Source organism: Petromyzon marinus, chromosome 13, assembly GCF_048934315.1.
Source record: "Petromyzon marinus isolate PM22_M1 ecotype Great Lakes invasive population chromosome 13, UKy_Petmar_22M1.pri1.0, whole genome shotgun sequence".
Lineage (NCBI taxonomy): Eukaryota > Metazoa > Chordata > Hyperoartia > Petromyzontiformes > Petromyzontidae > Petromyzon > Petromyzon marinus.
This window is the reverse complement of record NC_133679.1, coordinates 802423-821407: the sequence shown is the minus strand read 5'-3', so window position 1 is coordinate 821407 and position 18985 is coordinate 802423. Positions and strand designations below refer to the sequence as shown.

Sequence of the window (18985 nt, the reverse complement as noted above, 5' to 3'; positions counted from 1 at the left end):
TCTACCCACAACCACCACCCCCACCTCTACCCACAACCACCACCCCAACCTCTACCCACAACCACCACCCCCACCTCTACCCACAACCACCACCCCAACCTCTACCCACAACCACCACCCCAACCTCTACCCACAACCACCACCTCTACCCACAACCACCACCCAAACCTCTACCCACAACCACCACCCCAACCTCTACCCACAACCACCACCTCTACCCACAACCACCACCCCCACCTCTACCCACAACCACCACCCCAACCTCTACCCCCACCCACCCCAACCTCTACCCACAACCACCACCCCCACCTCTACCCACAACCACCACCCCAACCTCTACCCACAACCACCACCCCAACCTCTACCCACAACCACCACCCCAACCTCTACCCACAACCACCACCCCAACCTCTACCCACAACCACCACCCCAACCTCTACCCACAACCACCACCCCAACCTCTACCCACAACCACCACCCCAACCTCTACCCACAACCACCACCCCAACCTCTACCCACAACCACCACCCCAACCTCTACCCACAACCACCACCCCAACCTCTACCCACAACCACCACCCCAACCTCTACCCACAACCACCACCCCAACCTCTACCCACAACCACCACCCCAACCTCTACCCCCACCCACCCCCTGTGCCCCCCCCCCACCGCCCCCACCACCGCCCCCACCACGTCCAGCTGGAGCGGAGGCTACGCCGGCACGGGACTCTGCCCGCGCACTCCACGCGGGAGCCGCCCCACGTGAGGCCTCGCTTCGGTGAGCAGCAGAAGCGGCCCCACGCGGGCGCCACGCGGCAGCACCGCCACACACAAAGACAAAGATCCCCCGTGTAGCCTGCACAGACCGTTGCGACAAGCGCTGTTAGCGGCGAGAAGCACCTACGAAGGCCGGCACGGCACAGAAGGGGGGTGGTTGTAGTCACCACAACGCCCGGCCGCCTTCGTCTTCCAAGTTGCGATGCTTTCACACCGTTGAGACTGAGCCAAAACTAGGGGAGGCACAGCACCGGTTCAGATAATCGTCACTGGTGGTGGTGGCCATGAGCGGGAATCAAACTCGGGTGACCGGGTTCGCAGCGCAGTGCTAACCATCACTCCCCGCCACCACCACACCACCACACCACCACCACACCACCACACCACCACACCACCACCACACCACCACACCACCACACCACCACACCACCACTCCCCGCCACCACACCACCACCACACCACCACCACACCACCACACCACCACTCCCCGCCACCACCACACCACCACCACACCACCACACCACCACACCATCACTCCCCGCCACCACCACTCCCCGCCACCACCACACCACCACACCACCACACCACCACCACACCACAACACCACCACCACACCACACCACCACCACACCACCACACCACCACCACACCACCACACCACCACACCACCGCCACTGCACAGCACTCACTGTGCGCTATGCAAGAAGCACTGCAGACCAAACACAGACTCATTTCTCAGTCGGCCTAGGTCCATCAACGCCTTGCAGTTTACTGCAATAAAGTTCAACACAATACGGGTGCAAATTATCGGTACAAATCAATTCCTGCCACCCGAACGCAAACGCCGGGCAACCTGGGCAGGTGGCAACCCTCGGCGATGGCCTCGAATGCAGCCGCCGTGTATGTCACGACACTTTTTGTGTTTGCAGTTCACACCCTCGAGAGGTCAAAGGTCCTCCGGCCACGGGACGGACGAGACGAGGTGGACGGCGGAGGAGAAACGCAAAGCCTGGCGGGCCCGGCCACCTTCAGGGTCGGCTCCTCCAACGCGAGCTCCGACGACGAAGTGGGGAATTCTGGGAACGAGGCGAGGGGCAGCAATGGGGCACATCGACTCGCTGGGCGATCGAGCTCGCTGCTGCACAGGCCCCACACATAGCACCCCGCGCATAGCGCACCACGCATAGCACCCCGCACAGGGAGCACCACGCATAGCGCACCACGCATAGCACCCCGCACAGGGAGCACCACGCATAGCGCACCGCGCATAGCGCACCCCGTCATAGCACCTCGCACAGGGAGCACCCCGCATAGCGCCCCGCATAGCGCACCACGCATAGCACCTCGCACAGGGAGCACCACGCATAGCGCACCACGCATAGCACCTCGCACAGGGCGCGCTCAGCTCACAGGAGGTCGCCTGCGTCGAGACAGACGACCCACTTTGTGCACATGGAATAGCCAATTGCTTCTCGAGAAGCCCGGTTGAAATTGTGTTTTTTTAATGTTTAGATCCCAATATTTTGTAAGGAATGATAACTCGTGTCATTGTTGTTTTATCTCAAAAAGCTGTTTATTTATAACTACTTTTTGTGTTTAGTTTGTTCTCCTACCCCCCACACCTTCAATTAGCACGGTTGGCTACGTGCGGTGAGAAAGAAGTTCAACATACATAAGTGATATTAATGGTGGGTTTTTTTTCTTATTCTTTGGGTCTTTCGATAAAGTCACGTTGATAGGTTCAAATTAATGCAAAAAATGTTATTTTGTTTATTTTATTTTTATTAATTTTAACCTATCAACGTGACTTTACCGAAAGACCCAAAGAATATGAATTCCTGCAGTCACGAAAGCTTTAAGTCAAGGGTTTACTCTTGCCTAGTAACCAGACAAAACTCCCACGTGGATCCTCAACATCTGCTGAACTTTCGGGTAAATTCGCGCTGTGGTCCACCAGGTGACACAAAAGACCACATCGGTGATTGTGGAGTCGAAGGAAGTCTCTGTATCTACCACTGTGATTGAAGTGGAAAACGGGTGTCCTTCGGGACACTCGAACTCCGGTAGAAGCCGATCCCAAATCCCGTAGAGAAGCAGGACCGATGCTGGCACCAACGGTGACGAACGCGGCTGGTTAACCCCAAGCAACGCGGCTGGTAACCCCAAACAACGCTGCTGGTAACCCCAAGCAACGCGGCTGGTAACCCCAAACAACGCGGCTGGTAACCCCAAGCAACGCGGCTGGTAACCCCAAGCAACGCGGCTGGTAACCCCAAACAACGCTGCTGGTAACCCCAAGCAATGCGGCTGGTAACCCCAAACAACGCGGCTGGTAACCCCAAGCAACGCGGCTGGTAACCCCAAACAACGCGGCTGGTAACCCCAAACAACGCGGCTGGTAACCCCAAACAACGCGGCTGGTAACCCCAAACAACGCGGCTGGTAACCCCAAACAACGCGGCTGGTAACCCCAAGCAACGCGACGCTGTTTACAGTGGCGCAGGTGATCATTCAGGTGATCATTCTGCGGTGGCAGCTCCGTCGCGCGTGCTCCGTGACAATTCAACTTTCCTTCGAAGCCGGGCCAAGTAACGGGAATCGTTTTCATTTGATTTGAGACGCAGCCTCTCGATGTCATCCCAGGCCAGGAGTCGGCAACCTGCGGCTCAGGAGCCGAATGCGGCGGCTCTTTCTTCAAGGGGCCCGTTTCGTGGGGTTGCCCGTTGAGGACCACCGTCTCGGATTCACGCGCATTGCTTCTCTTGATTGAGGGAGCTGTTTTTTTTTACCGAATTCAAAATACTATGAGCCAAGAATGTCTGTTTGTGTGTAACGCGTGTGACGTCACTCCACATGCCGCACCCCCCTCATTAATATTCATGAGCGGGTGGATTTTTACACTCGCGCAGGTCGAGCGGAAATATATTTTTTTCGCAAATTCGCTTTAAGTTTCACGTTTCTTTATTGAAAGTGAATCTAATAAATAATTCTACGCAGCAACAAAGTGGATTTGATATCTTTATTAATTTCTTCAGTACTTGAGACAAAAGGTAAGTCTAATTTATGCTTCTACATTATGGTAAAATAGACATTTCTCGGTGATTTTCCAGTTATTGTATCGAATTCCAATTTATTTCAACCCCAGCGACCGAAAGCAATAGAGAATAAAGTATCAGAGCAGTGAATTTGAACAAATTGAAGGTCAGTTATCTACAGTGACATGAAGGGAAGTCTTTATCACGTAGCTTTGTGCAAGATTCACTGCCATTAATACAGTGCTACAGTGAAATGCAGTGAAGTGTTTGATGACATACTTTTGTGCAAAATTCACTGCCATTAAATTTACACAAGATACAATTATACTCTGCTCTGCTCATTTGTTTTCGTAAATATTAAAGCTTCCGTCTTCGGACGGGCAAACAAGCTAGTTGGTAATGAATGTATCTCTTGTTGTTATATTGGTTTGCTGACCCCTGCCCTAGACGAACACAACATTCACTCTGCGCGTCGTTTACTTTTGTAATGTTTTGTGTGTTGGCCGTGAGCGGGCCGCCTGGGTTCGTGGCGCGATTCGTCACGTGACTTTACCCAAGCGATTTCGCGAGCTACCCCGTTACCTGCACACTTGATAACAATTGGTCACAGCCATGAATTATCTCGACTGATACTTTTGGGAAAAAATCCCTCGCGAGTCTCGCGCCCTGGCCAGCAGCCCACACCACCCAACCACCTGTCAGGCCTCAGGCCGGCCTGGTGTGAATCCACTACCACCACCTGCCAGGCCTGGCGTGAATCCACCACCACCACCACTACCACCTCTCTACTTCGTCTCAACCTCGGCGGCTGTCTCCAACACGTCTGGTTTCCTCTGTGCACGGAGCCCTCAACCAAGTGGGACGCCTCGTGTGAGGGGCCCCCTCCCTCGTGTGGGCCCCCCCCCTCGTGTGGGGGCCTCCCTCTCGTGTGGGGGCCCCCTCCCTCGTGTGGGCCCCCCCTCCCTCGTGTGGGGGCCCCCTCCCTCGTGTGGGGGCCTCCCTCGTGTGGGGGCGAGGATGGTTGAGGTGCAGCAGCGGCTGGCGTGAGAGGCCCTCCCCGCACTACCCCAGCCGGGTGCCATGCTGCTTTGTTACATTTTTAAGTATCGGGAGAACAATGTGGAGTTGGTATTTGTTTATATGCATGTCAGCCGCTTCAATGTTTGTGCCAAGTGTGGGGTTTGCAGAGTTGTTGCATCTGGTAAATACCGAATCGCGTGCAGTCCCTGGCTATGATATGTTGATGTGTTGATATGTTGATGTGTTGATATGTTGATGTGTTGATATGTTGATGTGCCTTTGATGTTAACTTGGGCACTGGTGACTACGCACGTGGCAGCCCGGAGTCCAGCACTGTGGAGGCAGCAGCGGGGGTTGGTGGATCACACGCAGAGCGGGTGCCGTACCCTGGCTCGCCAGGAGACTGCGGTGCATTAAACGTGGACCCCAACTTTCCCATCTGTCAGTGAGAGGGTGTTGGTCACTCGCACGCGTGCTTTTCTCCGGATGGTCAGGTTTCCTCTCGTGTATAAACATTCAGTAATTGACCGATAACAACTGAATACATAAAGGACCGCAGAGCTTGGGAGTGGGGATTTGGAGCCGGCTCACCGCGTGGCTGCTGCCATTCCCGCTCCTCTGCGGCCCCTCCCCCTCCTGGCAGCTCCTCTCCCAGCAGACCCAGCGGACACTGTGCGGTGGGAGCGGCACCTTCCAAGTTGAATGATTTTTACTGGTAGGAACGAAGTTGTAAACTGAGTGTACCAGCCTGCAATAGATTAATGTGTCCGTCCGTCCGTCCCCTTTCAATACTTTAACGAAGTGAAATCTCGTGGTGTTGGGTGTAAAATCAGCAATAGAGAGCGCAGAGACTTGATATGTCTTATTGCACCCAACATTTGGAAGTAACAATGTCATAAAATTGCGCAAAATTCCAATGTTCCTACCAGCCCACCCTGCAAGGACCTGTTTTTGTTAAAAGGACAGCGGGAATTGTATTTAAACTGTGACTTTGATGTGTTTGTTTTATTATGACCACGCTCTAAAAATGTATTTTAGGAAACTATTACTACTAAATTATGTTGGTAAATTTTATATTTTTTAATTTGCCAATTTCTGTAGTGCAAATGTCATTAAATGCTGCTGGACTTTGTCATGAATGGCGACGAGCAACATTGACGCGGAGGCGGCAGGGAGCGGCAGTCTCTCACCGACGCAGCGAGACCACCACCACGACGTGTTTAAGTCGACAGCGGTGCCAACCTGAGGCTGCTTTTGCAGATTTGGGTTGATGCAGACCTCGGTTCCAGGAGACCAGGATTCAGGCAATTTTTAAGTGTCATCGTGAATTCGCAGATATAATTTGTGACATTCAAGCTACATCAGCCACCGATAGGCCTCTCATGACTCGGTCCCTCGTGACTCGATTAACTTCCACCACGAGATTGGGTCGCGGTGGTAGCGGAAGGGGTTTGTGAAACCGTGACGCGGTTTAGGCGGTTCGTGGCGTTATTTTCATTGTAAGCGACGGGCAGCACCCAACAGATGAATATTTTGACACCGTGCCGCTGACGTCCCAAGATTACGGTGCCCGTTACGTCGAAGGCATACACAGTAACACCATTGTGGTTGCGGGCATTGCACCTTTGTACAGTTTTAATAAAACGCCAAATGAAATTTAAGTGGTCGAAATATACTGCATTCCATTTTCATGATTCACCAGAATAACATCTTCCAATTCCTCTACACAGAAAATAACCTTCTTGATTTCGATGACTCCACGTCAAAAAATCTCTCTTTTGTGCAATCCTGAGACCACCTTTAAAGCTGTGCATTGTGGAGACCTCCTGGGCAATCAACGCTAGGAAACTGGCGCATGGGTTGGCAGGAACTAGGTGGTCTCATCCCTGGACGTCAAAGCGTCCAGGGGTGAGAAAACCACGATCAGATCTTGACCGGTGAAGCAACGTGGCGAACGAATCGCACGGCTTTGAAACGAAACATGTTGGTGCTGGTGTTTCTCGCGAGTTTCCCTCAACGCATCAGAGCTCTTGAATAGACCACGTGGTCATTAAAAGCGATGTCTGTCATGTCATGCCTACAGCCCTACAGAGGCGCCGGTGGAAATTCCTCATACTTATGGCGGGGGCGAGTCCATCCATAGGACAACCGCTGTTGAATTCCCAACAAAGTGGTACTTGTTTTATTCAACCCCCGGAGGGATGGTGATGATCGGCTGAGTCAACCCCCAACCACGATTTCAACTCAACCTTCCAATTGCGAGCCGTTACCAGCGGTTATCCCATGCAGAGACTGGCTCCCATCATAGGAATATGGAATTTCCACCACGGGCCCTGAAGGGCTGTAACCAAGATAGACCTCCACCTCGATGCTTGATTCAGAAGTAAACCGCTTTTTAATGTTAAGCAAACTCTGGGCCAAATTCGACAAAACATGCGCGCTGCGATGCTGCTGTTGTTGATGTAACACCACCAGCAGAGTTCCTATGCGAGTCCACACGGGGGCGCCCCCCCCCCCTCGCGCACTCCCACGGGGGGGCAGGGCACGCGAGGGCCACGTGCGGCTCGTCAAGGGGAATAGCAGCGATCACGTGGTCTCCTTGATTGGCAACACGTGGCTCGTTCTTCGCACACAAAAGACAAAGATCCCCCTTATAGCCCTTACCAGACTGTTGGGGCAAGTGCTGTTAGCGAGCACCACAAAGACACACACAAAGACAAAGATCCCCCTTATAGCCTTAACCAGACTTGGGGCAAGTGCTGTGAGCCAGCACCACAAAGACACACACAAAGACAAAGATCCCCCTTATAGCCCTTACCAGACTGTTGGGGCAAGTGCTGTGAGCCAGCACCACGTACAGACACGGGGCTCATCAGGATCCCCCTGGGTGGCTAATTGGCTGCGAGGTCGTTACCCGCGCGCGCGCCGCACCTGTGGAGGGGGGAGGGAGACGCGGCCATTGTCTCCGCTAATCACATCGGGGGGGGGTCACCACTCCACACAATGGGGACTGGGGCGGGGGGGCAGCGAAGCAGGGGGGCAAGAGCACAGAGCCCCCTGCTCCCCACTTTTACACCCCCCCACCGCCACCGCCAACATCAATCGATGCGTCGTCTGTCTCCGATTGTCGCCCTGTGTCTCCGCGTCTGTCTCCGTGTCTTGGTGTCTCATTCTGCTGCGCCTGCCTTTGCGTGACTGTTGTCTCTCGGCGACTGTCCCTGCCCTGTGTGGCCCCCCGGGTCTCCCCCGTGGTGTCTCACACTTCCCCGTGAGAGCTGCGCATCCACTGAGGGACCTGCGGTGGGGGAATGGGGGTCACGACTGCTCCTCTCCGAGGTAGTCACGGACTGGGGGGCGCCCTCGTGCCAGCAGCGAGGAGGCGATGCGCGGGGCTACGTCACCGCCTCGTTATCGCCGCACAGCTGACGGTGATTGCGGAACAAAAGGGCACGCGGAAGGGGGAGGAGGAGGAGGCGAGCGAGCGAGGAGTCCTCATTAGCGCCGTGCCGCGCCTCCAGCAATCCCAGCGCCCGGTTGAATTGGCCCTGGCGTAGGAGGCGAACTCGTGGGGCGCTGCCTGCAGGGAGAAGGAACGAGAGACATCGGCCGCAGCAGCGCTCCGCTGTTTGCGAGCGACGCCGACGTGAAGAGGACGCGAGAAGGGTGACGCAGGAGAGAGTTCCATCCTCCCCCCCCACCCCCCCCGAACTCTTCTGCGTGGTGGGGACGCGGGGCTCGCGGGGACGGAGAGGAGGGAAATGCCTCTGCTGCGAGACGACGAGAGCTGCTCGACTGCGGCCGCGATGAGCTCTCCTCGCCTGGAGGTGGACGAGGGCGACCTCGGTACGAGCGCTCACCACGAGGAGGAGGTGAGCGGCGACTCGCGAGAGAGGAGCGGCTCGCCGAGTCTTGCTCGGTGGGACCTCGTGCCCTCTCGCCGTCTCTGGGACGCTTTTTTTGGTCTACCTGGGCCGTGATTTTTTTTTTGGCCAGGCGATGGCAGTACACAAAGTGGGTTCGCCAACTTGTCCGTAACTGAGAATGTTAGGGATGAATGACGGGTGGCGGTAAGAAGACGTCCCGACAGGGTGGCACGGATTCTCTGCTGCCGCTCATTTCGACCGCCGCCGTCTCCGCTGCTTAAACTCCATCCCCTCCGTGCGCTCTGCCCATTCGCATCAAACCCCATCGCGGACCTCCCAGCTGTTGGCTCGCACTCATCCTCGTTGCAATTCTAATCGCCCTCAATCCTCCTAGGAGGCGTCAACCCTTCTGTGGTATTGTGGGGAGCGGTGGCGCAGCGGTTAGCGCGCTACGCTGACGAACCCGGCCACCCGAATTCGATTCCCGCTCACGGCCAACCATCGGGTGACAATTATCTGAACCGGTCATGGGCCTCTCCTAGATCGACTCTGCCTCGCATGAGTAACTTAATGCCACGTGCCAAACATCGCTACCTAGGGAGACAAATGCGGCCGGGCGTGTTGCCGGCCACCGCCCACCCACCCCGCGTGTGCCGTGCCGACCTTGATAGGTGCTCGTTAGCGGCACTTCCCCAACCGGTCGAGGGCTACACGAAGTGGCCTTGCCTTGGTCTCGTCGGCTACATGTCGCCTCCACGTCGCCTAGTTCGGTGGCAGAGCGAGCGGCTCTCAATCCGAAGGTTGGTGACTTCAACTCCTGGTTGGGCGTTTGGCTCGGCCACTCATGCCGCCCCCCCCCCCCCGGTGGTCACTAAACGGGGGGGGGTGGGGGTACCACTTCGTGGAGAAGACGACATTGGCTGACCGATGAATAGCTTCGCCCCGTAACGTGAATGTGAAATCGCCACCACTGGCTCTCTGTGCTCGCCGCTTGGGCAAGACGTCACCTTTTGACCGTTGGCAGTGGCGTCGGTTCATCCAGCAGTAGACAGAGCACTGCACCCTGCTCGCACTGGGCTTGAGAGGGGATTACCCAGAGACTCCCATTTCCCCTATTGCAGCCGACGGTGCTCCGTTGCGTCCATCGTGTCCTCGCGACGGGGGCTGCTCTGCGTTCCGTCATTCGTTGTAGTAGAACGGCCCCTTTGAGAGCGCAGCTTGAGGAGCAGTGCGGTGGTTGGGTTGTGAGGCTCTGGAGGAATTGGCTGTGGCTGGGTTTGTGTGGTGGACAGGTGCGGACCCTGTTTGTGAGTGGGCTGCCCGTGGACATCAAACCCCGTGAGCTCTACTTGCTCTTCAGACCCTTCAAGGTGAGGAGGACGCGATGAGGAACCCATTTTAGGATGGAGGAACCAACGTGCAGTAGAGAAGCTGCGTTATTTTAACATTTCTGGTGTTCACAACAATGCTATGGATTATTGTTTTGTATAATTATAAATGTGTCCAACTCTGACAGTCTTTGCGGATAAACATCAACAAACTACGTGAGAACCAGATTTTTTTGCCCGTTAAGGCCCACTGAGCTATACAACTCCATTCCAGAAGCGGCCTCGCCACAAATGACAGCTCTACGAAGTGCATTGTGGAACTTTATGGCAGCCAGACGCCGCGTGGTGGTGTTGATTCTAATTGTGGAGGGGGAAATCCGGGGAGGGACACGCAAACTCCAATTATACAGAAGGGGTCGGGATCGAACGTACAACGTCGTGCATACCAGGCGAGGGAGTTAACATCTCGCCCGCCCCTCCACCCACGCACTTTCGTGCTCTCCCTGAGGCGTCCCGTTGTGTTCACGGCTGTGGTCTCAATACCGTGCATGGAAGGTCCAAATTGGCCAATCGGATCGGGGTTGAGTATTCAAATGGACCGTGTATCGACTCCCATGTGCGCGCTTGTTCATCAGCCCTCGCAATAGGCACGGCTAAATATTGATTTTATATAGTTTGATTAGAGTACCAGCGAGACTTGTCAGCATGGTGCTGTCGCACTGTAAACGATTCTAATCGGTCGCGTTGTTCTGGGGCCAATTGAAAACTCTTTTCTTTAAAACTGCTTTTTGTGTCTACTTGTCCTTCCCTGCTCCGCACCTCCAATTAGCATGGTGGGCTACGTACGCTGTGAAAGAAGTTCCACGTTCACTATGTAACCATAAATGAGCAGACGGCAATGGCGCTGTCCCTCAAAGTGTTGAGAACCCCATCAGCGACGCAGCCTTTCGGGTGTTTTGTGGATTTGAAATTAATTGCAAATGTTCACGCCGTGATTGAAGGCTTGTTCTACGTACACTGCGTGTGCATGTATGTTCAATGTACCCAAGTATGGCGCATGCACAGTGCTGTGCAGTGGTTTTGGTGGATGGCTGTGACTGGTGCCGATGGGAGGGGGGGGGGTGCTGGTTTGCCATCGGTGAAACTCTAAGCACGGCTGGGTCTTCTCCGTTTGAATGATTCGGCTTCATGTTGTCCTGCAGGGATACGAGGGCTCTCTGATCTTGGTGACCTCGAAGCAGGTAAGCGCGAATTGAGCCGTTCCCTCGTTCTCTCGTTTATCAAACACGGGTTCTGGCATAGGTCAGCCCTGAAGCGGTTAAATCCGAACCGACGTTTCTGTGTGAAGTGGCCAATGTTGGTCTATGTTACGAATATTGGCCATGTTCTCTGGCTCTGTACAGTAATTGTGTTCATAAACTGCATGGCCATCGGCGGATTAACAAACTCCAATTACTACTGCTTAATCTACAGCTTCAGTTGCACTGCTGACAAGGTGCTGTACATGCTTGGCTTGCGCTGCTAAGTCTCCAGTGACTAAGTGACTTGGCAACTTCAAAAACTAACGTGGTGTGAAGTAAGATCTTTTCATGTTTACTCTTTTGAAATGTCTTCCAGCCCGTGGGATTTGTAACCTTTTACAGCAGAGCACAAGCAGAAGATGCCAAAGTCTCTCTGAATGTAAGTTCTTTCATCGTACGTGTGCACGTTGTAATGGGAATTTCCGTTCTCCGCTCGCTGCTGATATAACGAATTGTGGCATTTTGCACAGCAGAGGCCTGAGCGCTAAAGTGGGAACTATATATAGTAACCTCGACTTGTCTCTAGACCTATTTCATACCAGAGGCACACCCTTAGTTATACCCTGTAACATCTTCTTTGGTTCTTTCAGTAAAGTCACGTAGAATGAGAATAAAATAATAAATTGATAAATTGTCCTAGCAGACAGTCTCGTCCCTTCACCTGATGAAGGCCGCTTGTGTTGTGGCCGAAACATCGTGAGAATATTATTGTGTTATTTTATTTTATCAATTTATTATTTTATTCTCATTCTACGTGACTTTACCGAAAGAACCAAAGAAGATGAATCATTGCAGTCACGAAAGCTTTAAATCGAAATTTAACCCTGTAACATGTTTATTGCATGGTTAACCAACATTTTTGGAGAATTGGAGTGAAGTTAGCCAAATGCAATATTTAGTTGTGCATTGGTGACCAGGTGCAGGCCCTCAACTCGCTAACTTGAACCCCAGTTTAGGGCCACGTAGTTACCTGGCCTTAGACCCAGGTTCTTAGCAGAGGCAGCTGTGTTCTCTCATCCGCATCCTGTCCACATGTGAGTCGTCTGCCTGACCTCTGTCCAATCCATGAGAGGCAAGGGCATTGTATTGCCAGCGCTGACCTCTGAAATCACCATTGGCCCCTTAAATGTGATGCGAGCATCTTCACTCGAAATTATGAGTCCTTGAGCAAATGACTCGTGTCAGATGTGCATTATTACGTGAAACGTTCATAAAATATGCTTCTCCAAATAGTTTTTTATTATAATAACACGAATATTTTGTTGATTAAAAAATGTTAATAGTAACCCTTGGTATGGGTAAAAGGCATTTTTATTTCGTCCAAATTTGTTCACATTAACGACCAGCATGTTATTAGACCAAACTTGAATTTAAACTACAGAGTAAACTTTGTAGGATGTTGAAAATGCACCTGTGGAATAAATACATATAAAATAGGAATACAAAAATTAGGACCAAATAAGGTCCTCCTGTGATTATGCTCCAGGATGGCATCGCGCGTGATTATTCTGGCTGTAGAGATGGCAGGACGTTGAGTGTGGCTGGGTCTCCATCTCGCTCGGTTCCTGACGGACACGTTGGCGGATTGCCTGTGCCGTCCAACGCGAGCCACTTTATCACTGATGGCAAACATCTGCTTCTGCTACACCCAGGAGTATCACGAGCAATGTGCTTAAAACCAATGGAAAATTATTTTGTGTGTACAGTGTAAGCGACATCGCAGTCTGTGGCCCTTTCTTTTGAGACGACACTTGTCTGCGAGTGGCTTCTTTTTATAGCCCCGCGTGCCAACCGACCCAAGCGATATTTCCCCCACAGACGACTCTGACCGTCCGGCTGCTTGGATGGCGGCATGTTTTTTGAGATTTGAAAGAATGAGCCGCGGTTCGTGCACTGCCGAGCCGACGGTGTAGGGACCACGAGATTCGCAACATCTACTTCCAGCGCCGGTCCCTCGTGCCTTTGCTACAGTCGACCGCTCCGATCGATGCCTCCCTCCTCTGTAGATGCTGCCCCCTTTCGTAGCAGCGTCTGCTTCATGTTTAAGAGATTTCAGAAGGAAATCTCAATCTACCATCGAGCACCAATCCACAGTTCGCTTGTGTCTTGTCTGGGGAGCGGTGGTGACGCAGTTGGCATGCTGCTGCGCTACAAACCCTGCAACCCAGCGTTCGATTTCCGCTCTCGGCCTGCACCAGTGACCATTATCTGAACCAGTCGTGGATCTCCCCCAAGTTGACTTCCAATGAGTACCTGGTGTGGTGTGTAAACATCGCCACTGGGGAGACAAAGGCGGTCGGGCACGTGCTGTCCACCTTGTATGTCGACCTTCATAGGTGCTCTGTAACAGCACTTGCCCCAACAGTCTGTAAGGCTACGGGGGGCAGGGGGGTGAGGCTTGATGATATTGGTTATGTGGCCATTTGCTGCTATATTAAGCATCACATTTGGTTATACGCTAAATTTAATGGCACACTTCAAATGTCCTAGACACTAAGAATCTAAATTTGTTTTGTTTTTTTGGCTCGCGGCATTTCTGAGCCTTCCACTAGAAATCATGAAATGTATTCATCAGTTGCTATTAAAGTCAATGTTTGGCTTGACAGATGAACAGAACGTTATCGCACACGGGGTGGGGGGCAATGCCGCGACTCTGACGTCACCATGGCGCCCCGAACGTGCATGGCCAAAGGGGTCCATTGGTCGCTCGACGTGAGGAAAAAAATTATTAAATTTCTTGCTGGTCCACGGCCAACCTTGGAACATATACAGGGGGCGGGGGGGGGGGGGCATTTTTCGCACATTCTCTGGGACCCTTTTTTATTAACTTCGCCCATAATGACTGGGCCAGAGCCCAGGGAATCCATCTGCTCTTGTCTTTGAGCCTAGATTCAATTGCTCGGTTTTATTCCAGTCTAATAGCAAATCCACGCTGCCTTGGTCTTGCTTGTTTTGTCAATTGTGTGGGCTTGTGATGCAGTGTTGTGTAGTGTCTGAGCAGACTGATCTCTTCTTGCTCCGTACATGGTCTCGACAGGGAAAGGGGTTATGTGGGAAGAAAGTGCAGAATCTCGTGGCAAAATGGCTCTACACAAGGAGTGATGTGGGTGATGCGGTATCGCGTGCGGGAGGAACGTTTGCTGGGAGCGGCTTCTGTTGCACGAGGGGTGGATGAGGTCTCGTACTCCTACAAGTGGAAAGGCACGAGGACTTCATCTCATGGGGGAGATTTTTTTTTTTAGGAGCAGCAGGGGGGTGGGGGGGGGCTTATTGGAGCATATCGGAGGCAGACCATAAAGTTTGACATTTTCGTGAACAAGATCTCAATCGGTGCCTCCCCAGAGTGGTGTTTATCCTCTAACTTTTTTTATTTTTCTGGTACCGAATGTTGAATAATAATGGGGATTGTCCTTTATCCTGACGCTCTTGGGTGGCGACGGTTTCCCTGCAACTTGACGGTGCAAGGCCCGTGAACAATGATGGCCGATTGCGCATGTGTTGCACTATGAGGCCGGTGCACAGTCTGGGGAAAAAAACGAACTGCTGCCCCATCCACAGCTCTGAGCTGGCATCTTCGTATGGCCGTTTGCTGTCTTGTTTATAGATCACGTGTGGAAATATTAACAATTTTGACAAGACACTGCTGGGGGGGGGGGGGGGTATAGGAAGGTATTAATGAAGAATATCCTCACGAATAGTTGCTGTGATCTGGCAGTGTTTTTCATAATGCATGTTGCGAGACTGGGCACGAGATCTTCTTCCCCTCCTGCCTGCGACTGAAATGCTGTCTCCCTCTATCCTGGTAGCCCTCCTCCTACCCATGAACACTCTCCATGAGTGCCCTCGTGTCCCGTGCCTTGATGTAGCCACACCAGTCTCTCTAAATGATGATGTGCAGGCAATGCGCTCGATCTTGACGCTCTCGAACCCCAAGCAAGGGGGGGGGGGTTGATTCTGGTTTCTGTTTTCATCGGTGGCCACTGCACACGGTCAGCAGGCTGCCGCGGCCCGAGCCACGTGGTGGGCAGTACAGCAAAACAAATACATTGTTGTACTCGACCTCTATGCGTACACGTTTGTGCTCTCTGCTTTCACCGACCCGCTCTGACCAGCGTGGTGAAGTACGGTCGAATAACCCCACTAACTGCGCGTGTCGTGGGGGGGGGGGGTGCTGGGTGTGAGTCCGTCACGAGGGCTGCGCTTGCGGTCGAGGGGTGGCGACGGCAGCGACTGACCCCACCGCCGCCACCGCCGTGTGTGTACAGGGCGTGAGGTTCGACCCCGAGAGCCCTCAGACCCTACGCCTGGAGTTCGCTCGCGCCAATACCAAGACGTCGAGGAACCGACTGCTGGCGACGCCCAACCCAATGCCGCACCCGGCGCTGGGAGCTCACTTGGTGCTGCGGGACCCGTGTGAGTGCCGGGCACGGTGGGGGGGGGGGGGCGCAGCTGCTGCATCTCTCCCCTCCTCGCCCTCCTCACTGGCAAAACTCGGCCCTCATTTTGAGTAATTTTTTTACATTTATCGTGAAACGCATGGGCGGTGACGCGGCCCGGCGGTAGTGCGTTCACCGCGGTCAGAGATCGGTGGCGCCCCCCGGCTAATGCTGCCGGTGTACAGAAACTTGCTGTGCACCGGCTGCTTAGGAGTGGCCGTTAAAGATCCTGCGGCGCCATTTCACTTCACACGGTTGGCTACGCACGGTGTGCAAGAGGTTCTACATTCGTATGAATTGAGGCCGCTGCGAAGAGTGCATTGTTGGGAGCCGGTGGAGTTTGCCGCCCCAGCGTGCCGAGCTGCGCGCGTGTGCGGTCTGCGCAGTTGACCTGTCGGGCGCCCCGATGCTCTCCCCCGCTGACACGTGGGCCGCCCCCTACCCGCTGTTCGACCTGGGGCCCCTGCTACCCTGCCCGTCCCTCGCCTACCCCGCCTCTGCGCTGCCATCACAGGTACAGCGCGAGATTCGTACGTACGCGGCGGCGATGAACCCGTTTCACCGGATACGCCGAACTAAAGCACTCCACTTGGCGTTTCCACACCGCGCTGTGTGCGTCCCGGTCGTAGAAATCCGAGGCTCGGCATTTTGGAATTGGAGTTTTCGCCCATTGTCTTGTTCTTGACCACACTCGTCTCTGCCAAGTCTGTAGCACGTCTTCATTCCTCGGGCACTTCAAAGGTGCGTTTTACCAACTCGCAATGACCAGTGAAGTGTGGTCACATAACCCCCCCATTGACCCATACAGGGTGAGGCCCTCAACAGTGGACTGACAAAGGGCTGTCCCATTGTTGGTGACCATGCGCACACTTTGTCCTAAGCATGTGAAATGGCGATAACCTAATGGTGGAACTGCTGCAACACCGTATACCGGTGTTGGTGTGTGTGTGCGTGCTGTGTGCCTGCTAGATGCACTGGATATCCCCCTCCTAGGATGAGCCACTCTGTGGGGGAGCAGCGAAGCGCTCCTCGGCGCTGGCGAGGGACAAGGGGGGCAGACGCACGAAACGTGGCGAGTGCCGGAGCGTTCGCTCGGCACTCCGGTCGTGGTGGCTCGTGGATCCGGTCTTTTCTCCTCGGTGGCCCTGTGCAGCGTGGTCCGTAAGCGCTACCAAATTGTCCTCGTCGTTGCCTTGTTGTTGTGGGGCGACTCTAATGTGCCACGCACGGCTTGTTTACAAGCAGATCGCGTACTCTAGGAGGTAATACGGCATATCCCGCGGATAGCCCTGCCTGCTCGCGTTGAACGTGTTTTTAGTACTTGTTTCTAGTTTGAGTTGTCTGTAAGAGCAGACTGCATCTGCTGTGGCACAGCTGATTCTCTAAGGACTGATGTGTGGGTGTGAGGTTTGCTTAACGAGAATTAACATGTGCCATCCCTCAACAGTTGGGTACCCCCGAAGATGTTTTGAATTGGCATCGTTGGTGAAGTCTGACCCCCCCCTCCCCCCCCGGGTGAGCGCTGGAAGCCCGAGCCGATGTGTTTGTCCAGTTTGGGGTGGAGATTTGTATTCCTCCTAAATTGCAGATGACGCAATCCGATTTTTTTTCTTTTCCAGTTAATGAAAATGCCTTAAATATGTTCTAAATCTCCAGTCCTTGAATGCATCGCTGGATTATGGATGGGTGTTCCCCCATGACTTTATTTTAGTCTTGCTATTTGAAAAAAATAAAATGGGTTTAAAAATAAAACGTGGGTTTATCTTGATGACACAAAGTATAGCTTGAACTGACTGCATCAGGACATTGTATTTTTGAGTGGTGGAAAGGAGACGCGTGGGTTGTGCTTGTTCCGTGCGACCAACTTACACGGTCAGTCGTCTCCAAGCCGCTCTTTAATTTCCATTGGTCGCGAATTTCTCTTTAAAGGTGGATGGGGGGAGGCAGGTGAGCGGTTGGTTTGTGGTCATTTTGAGTCCTCCGTTTCTATAAACACGACTGCATAAAGGAATAAAGTATTTATATTATTTATCCGAGAGAAACGGTTGAAATGTTTTGTATAATTTTGGCATCTTGAGCTACCACCTGCAGAACCTGTGGTGTGTAACCACCGTTATGGACGACAGCTTTAGTTTTCCTGTAAGGCAGAAGGACTTAACCCTGGCCTATCCTGCTCTTGTCAATTAAAATACTCTAACGGGCGTGTGCGGCGATGGGTTTGAAGTTCTTGGAAATGTTTTGAAAATAAAGTGTTTTCCTGCATACCGCTGCACATTGTCGTTTGTGCAATTAATTTGCGTGCGTTCGCAAGGCAAGAGAGGTTTGGGATGGAGGCGTGCGCCTCGCCACGGCTCCCGCGGATTGTCGGTCGGGCAGTGCACGGATGTGCAGGCGAATGTCTCAAATGAGCGCCGCCTCGCCGCACACGGCAATGTTTTCAAGAGTGCAAACATGCCATACTTTGCATTAAAACCTCTAATGTTTACAGTGTGCAGTTCCTGTGCAATGTAACTTATTTGTTTTTTTTGGCTCTGGGAGCCTCAACCCCTGACTAAATTACTGGTACAGAGTGTATATACACACTTGAACTCTGGGCGTTCGCGAGTGATGGAGTGGGTGAGAACTGGTGCCATGAGATTGCAGGCATCGTTAGGCTGTGGCGAGGATGTTCCATCACAGCCGTTAACTCGACATCCCATTACACACGCCTGGTGTGTAAGCACACCTGTGTTTGTAAGCACTCCATCATATGGGTCGGCGGGGGGGGGGGTGATCATTGGGTTTTTGTGTACACCTCCCTACAAAGTTATTATTAGATATTGGGAAAGGGGGGCATGAATGTTTGTTTTGTATGGCGAGCATTGAGGAATTCTTATCCAAGCGTATTCTTCGGTGTCTCCCACTAGCTCCGTGAATTCGCGTTGCCAGCTGGGACTGCTGGCTCCTAAAGCCTCGTTGCAGTGTGAGCAGCCAACTCCTGCCTCTTGTGGCTTCATGCGTGCGTTTTTGCAGTGACGATGTCCCCACATCGGGGCGTCCTTTAATGAGGGGCGTGACTTTGGTAATGGGTTTTGTTGTGGCTCAACTATTGCAAATGTAAATTGACCGTCGTTTGCACCGTGCGTTGACAACCGTACTCATCAGAGGTGCCTCCCGGGGACGATTCATTTTTTTGATGTTTTAATGCTTCGTCATCCAGCCTCGCTTTGGCGCCCTAAAAAGGC

The 18985-nt window shown here is 53.2% G+C and overlaps 2 protein-coding genes across 2 annotated transcripts in view; both read left to right on the top strand.

Annotated features, from left to right (window-relative positions):
- LOC116942185 (sodium/hydrogen exchanger 2-like) overlaps positions 1 to 4135 on the top strand; it is a 30349-nt gene extending 26214 nt beyond the window's left edge. Inside the window, exons 12-13 of the mRNA XM_032953812.2 lie at positions 701 to 779; positions 1708 to 4135. Of these exons, the coding sequence (XP_032809703.2) occupies positions 701 to 779; positions 1708 to 1937 (309 nt within the window). The 3' untranslated portion in view covers positions 1938 to 4135. The remainder of the gene's footprint in view (positions 1 to 700; positions 780 to 1707) is intronic.
- Positions 4136 to 8287: 4152 nt separating this feature from the next.
- On the top strand, positions 8288 to 18030 carry LOC116942184 (RNA-binding protein, mRNA-processing factor 2a). Its single transcript, XM_032953811.2, has 7 exons — positions 8288 to 8702; positions 9989 to 10066; positions 11227 to 11265; positions 11642 to 11704; positions 15591 to 15738; positions 16148 to 16275; positions 16731 to 18030. Exons 1-7 carry the CDS (start codon positions 8592 to 8594, stop codon positions 16752 to 16754), a joined length of 591 nt encoding a protein of 196 aa, XP_032809702.1. The 5' UTR covers positions 8288 to 8591; the 3' UTR covers positions 16755 to 18030.
- The last annotated feature ends 955 nt before the right edge of the window (positions 18031 to 18985 follow it).

Excerpts from the sequence above, each read along its gene's own strand:
- LOC116942184 (XM_032953811.2), top strand. The coding sequence starts at position 8,592 with ATGCCTCTGCTGCGAGACGACGAGAGCTGCTCGACTGCGGCCGCGATG. Across the intron at positions 10,067-11,226 it reads TGCTCTTCAGACCCTTCAAG|GGATACGAGGGCTCTCTGAT; the intron begins GTGAGGAGGACG and ends GTTGTCCTGCAG. Across the intron at positions 11,266-11,641 it reads TCTTGGTGACCTCGAAGCAG|CCCGTGGGATTTGTAACCTT; the intron begins GTAAGCGCGAAT and ends AATGTCTTCCAG.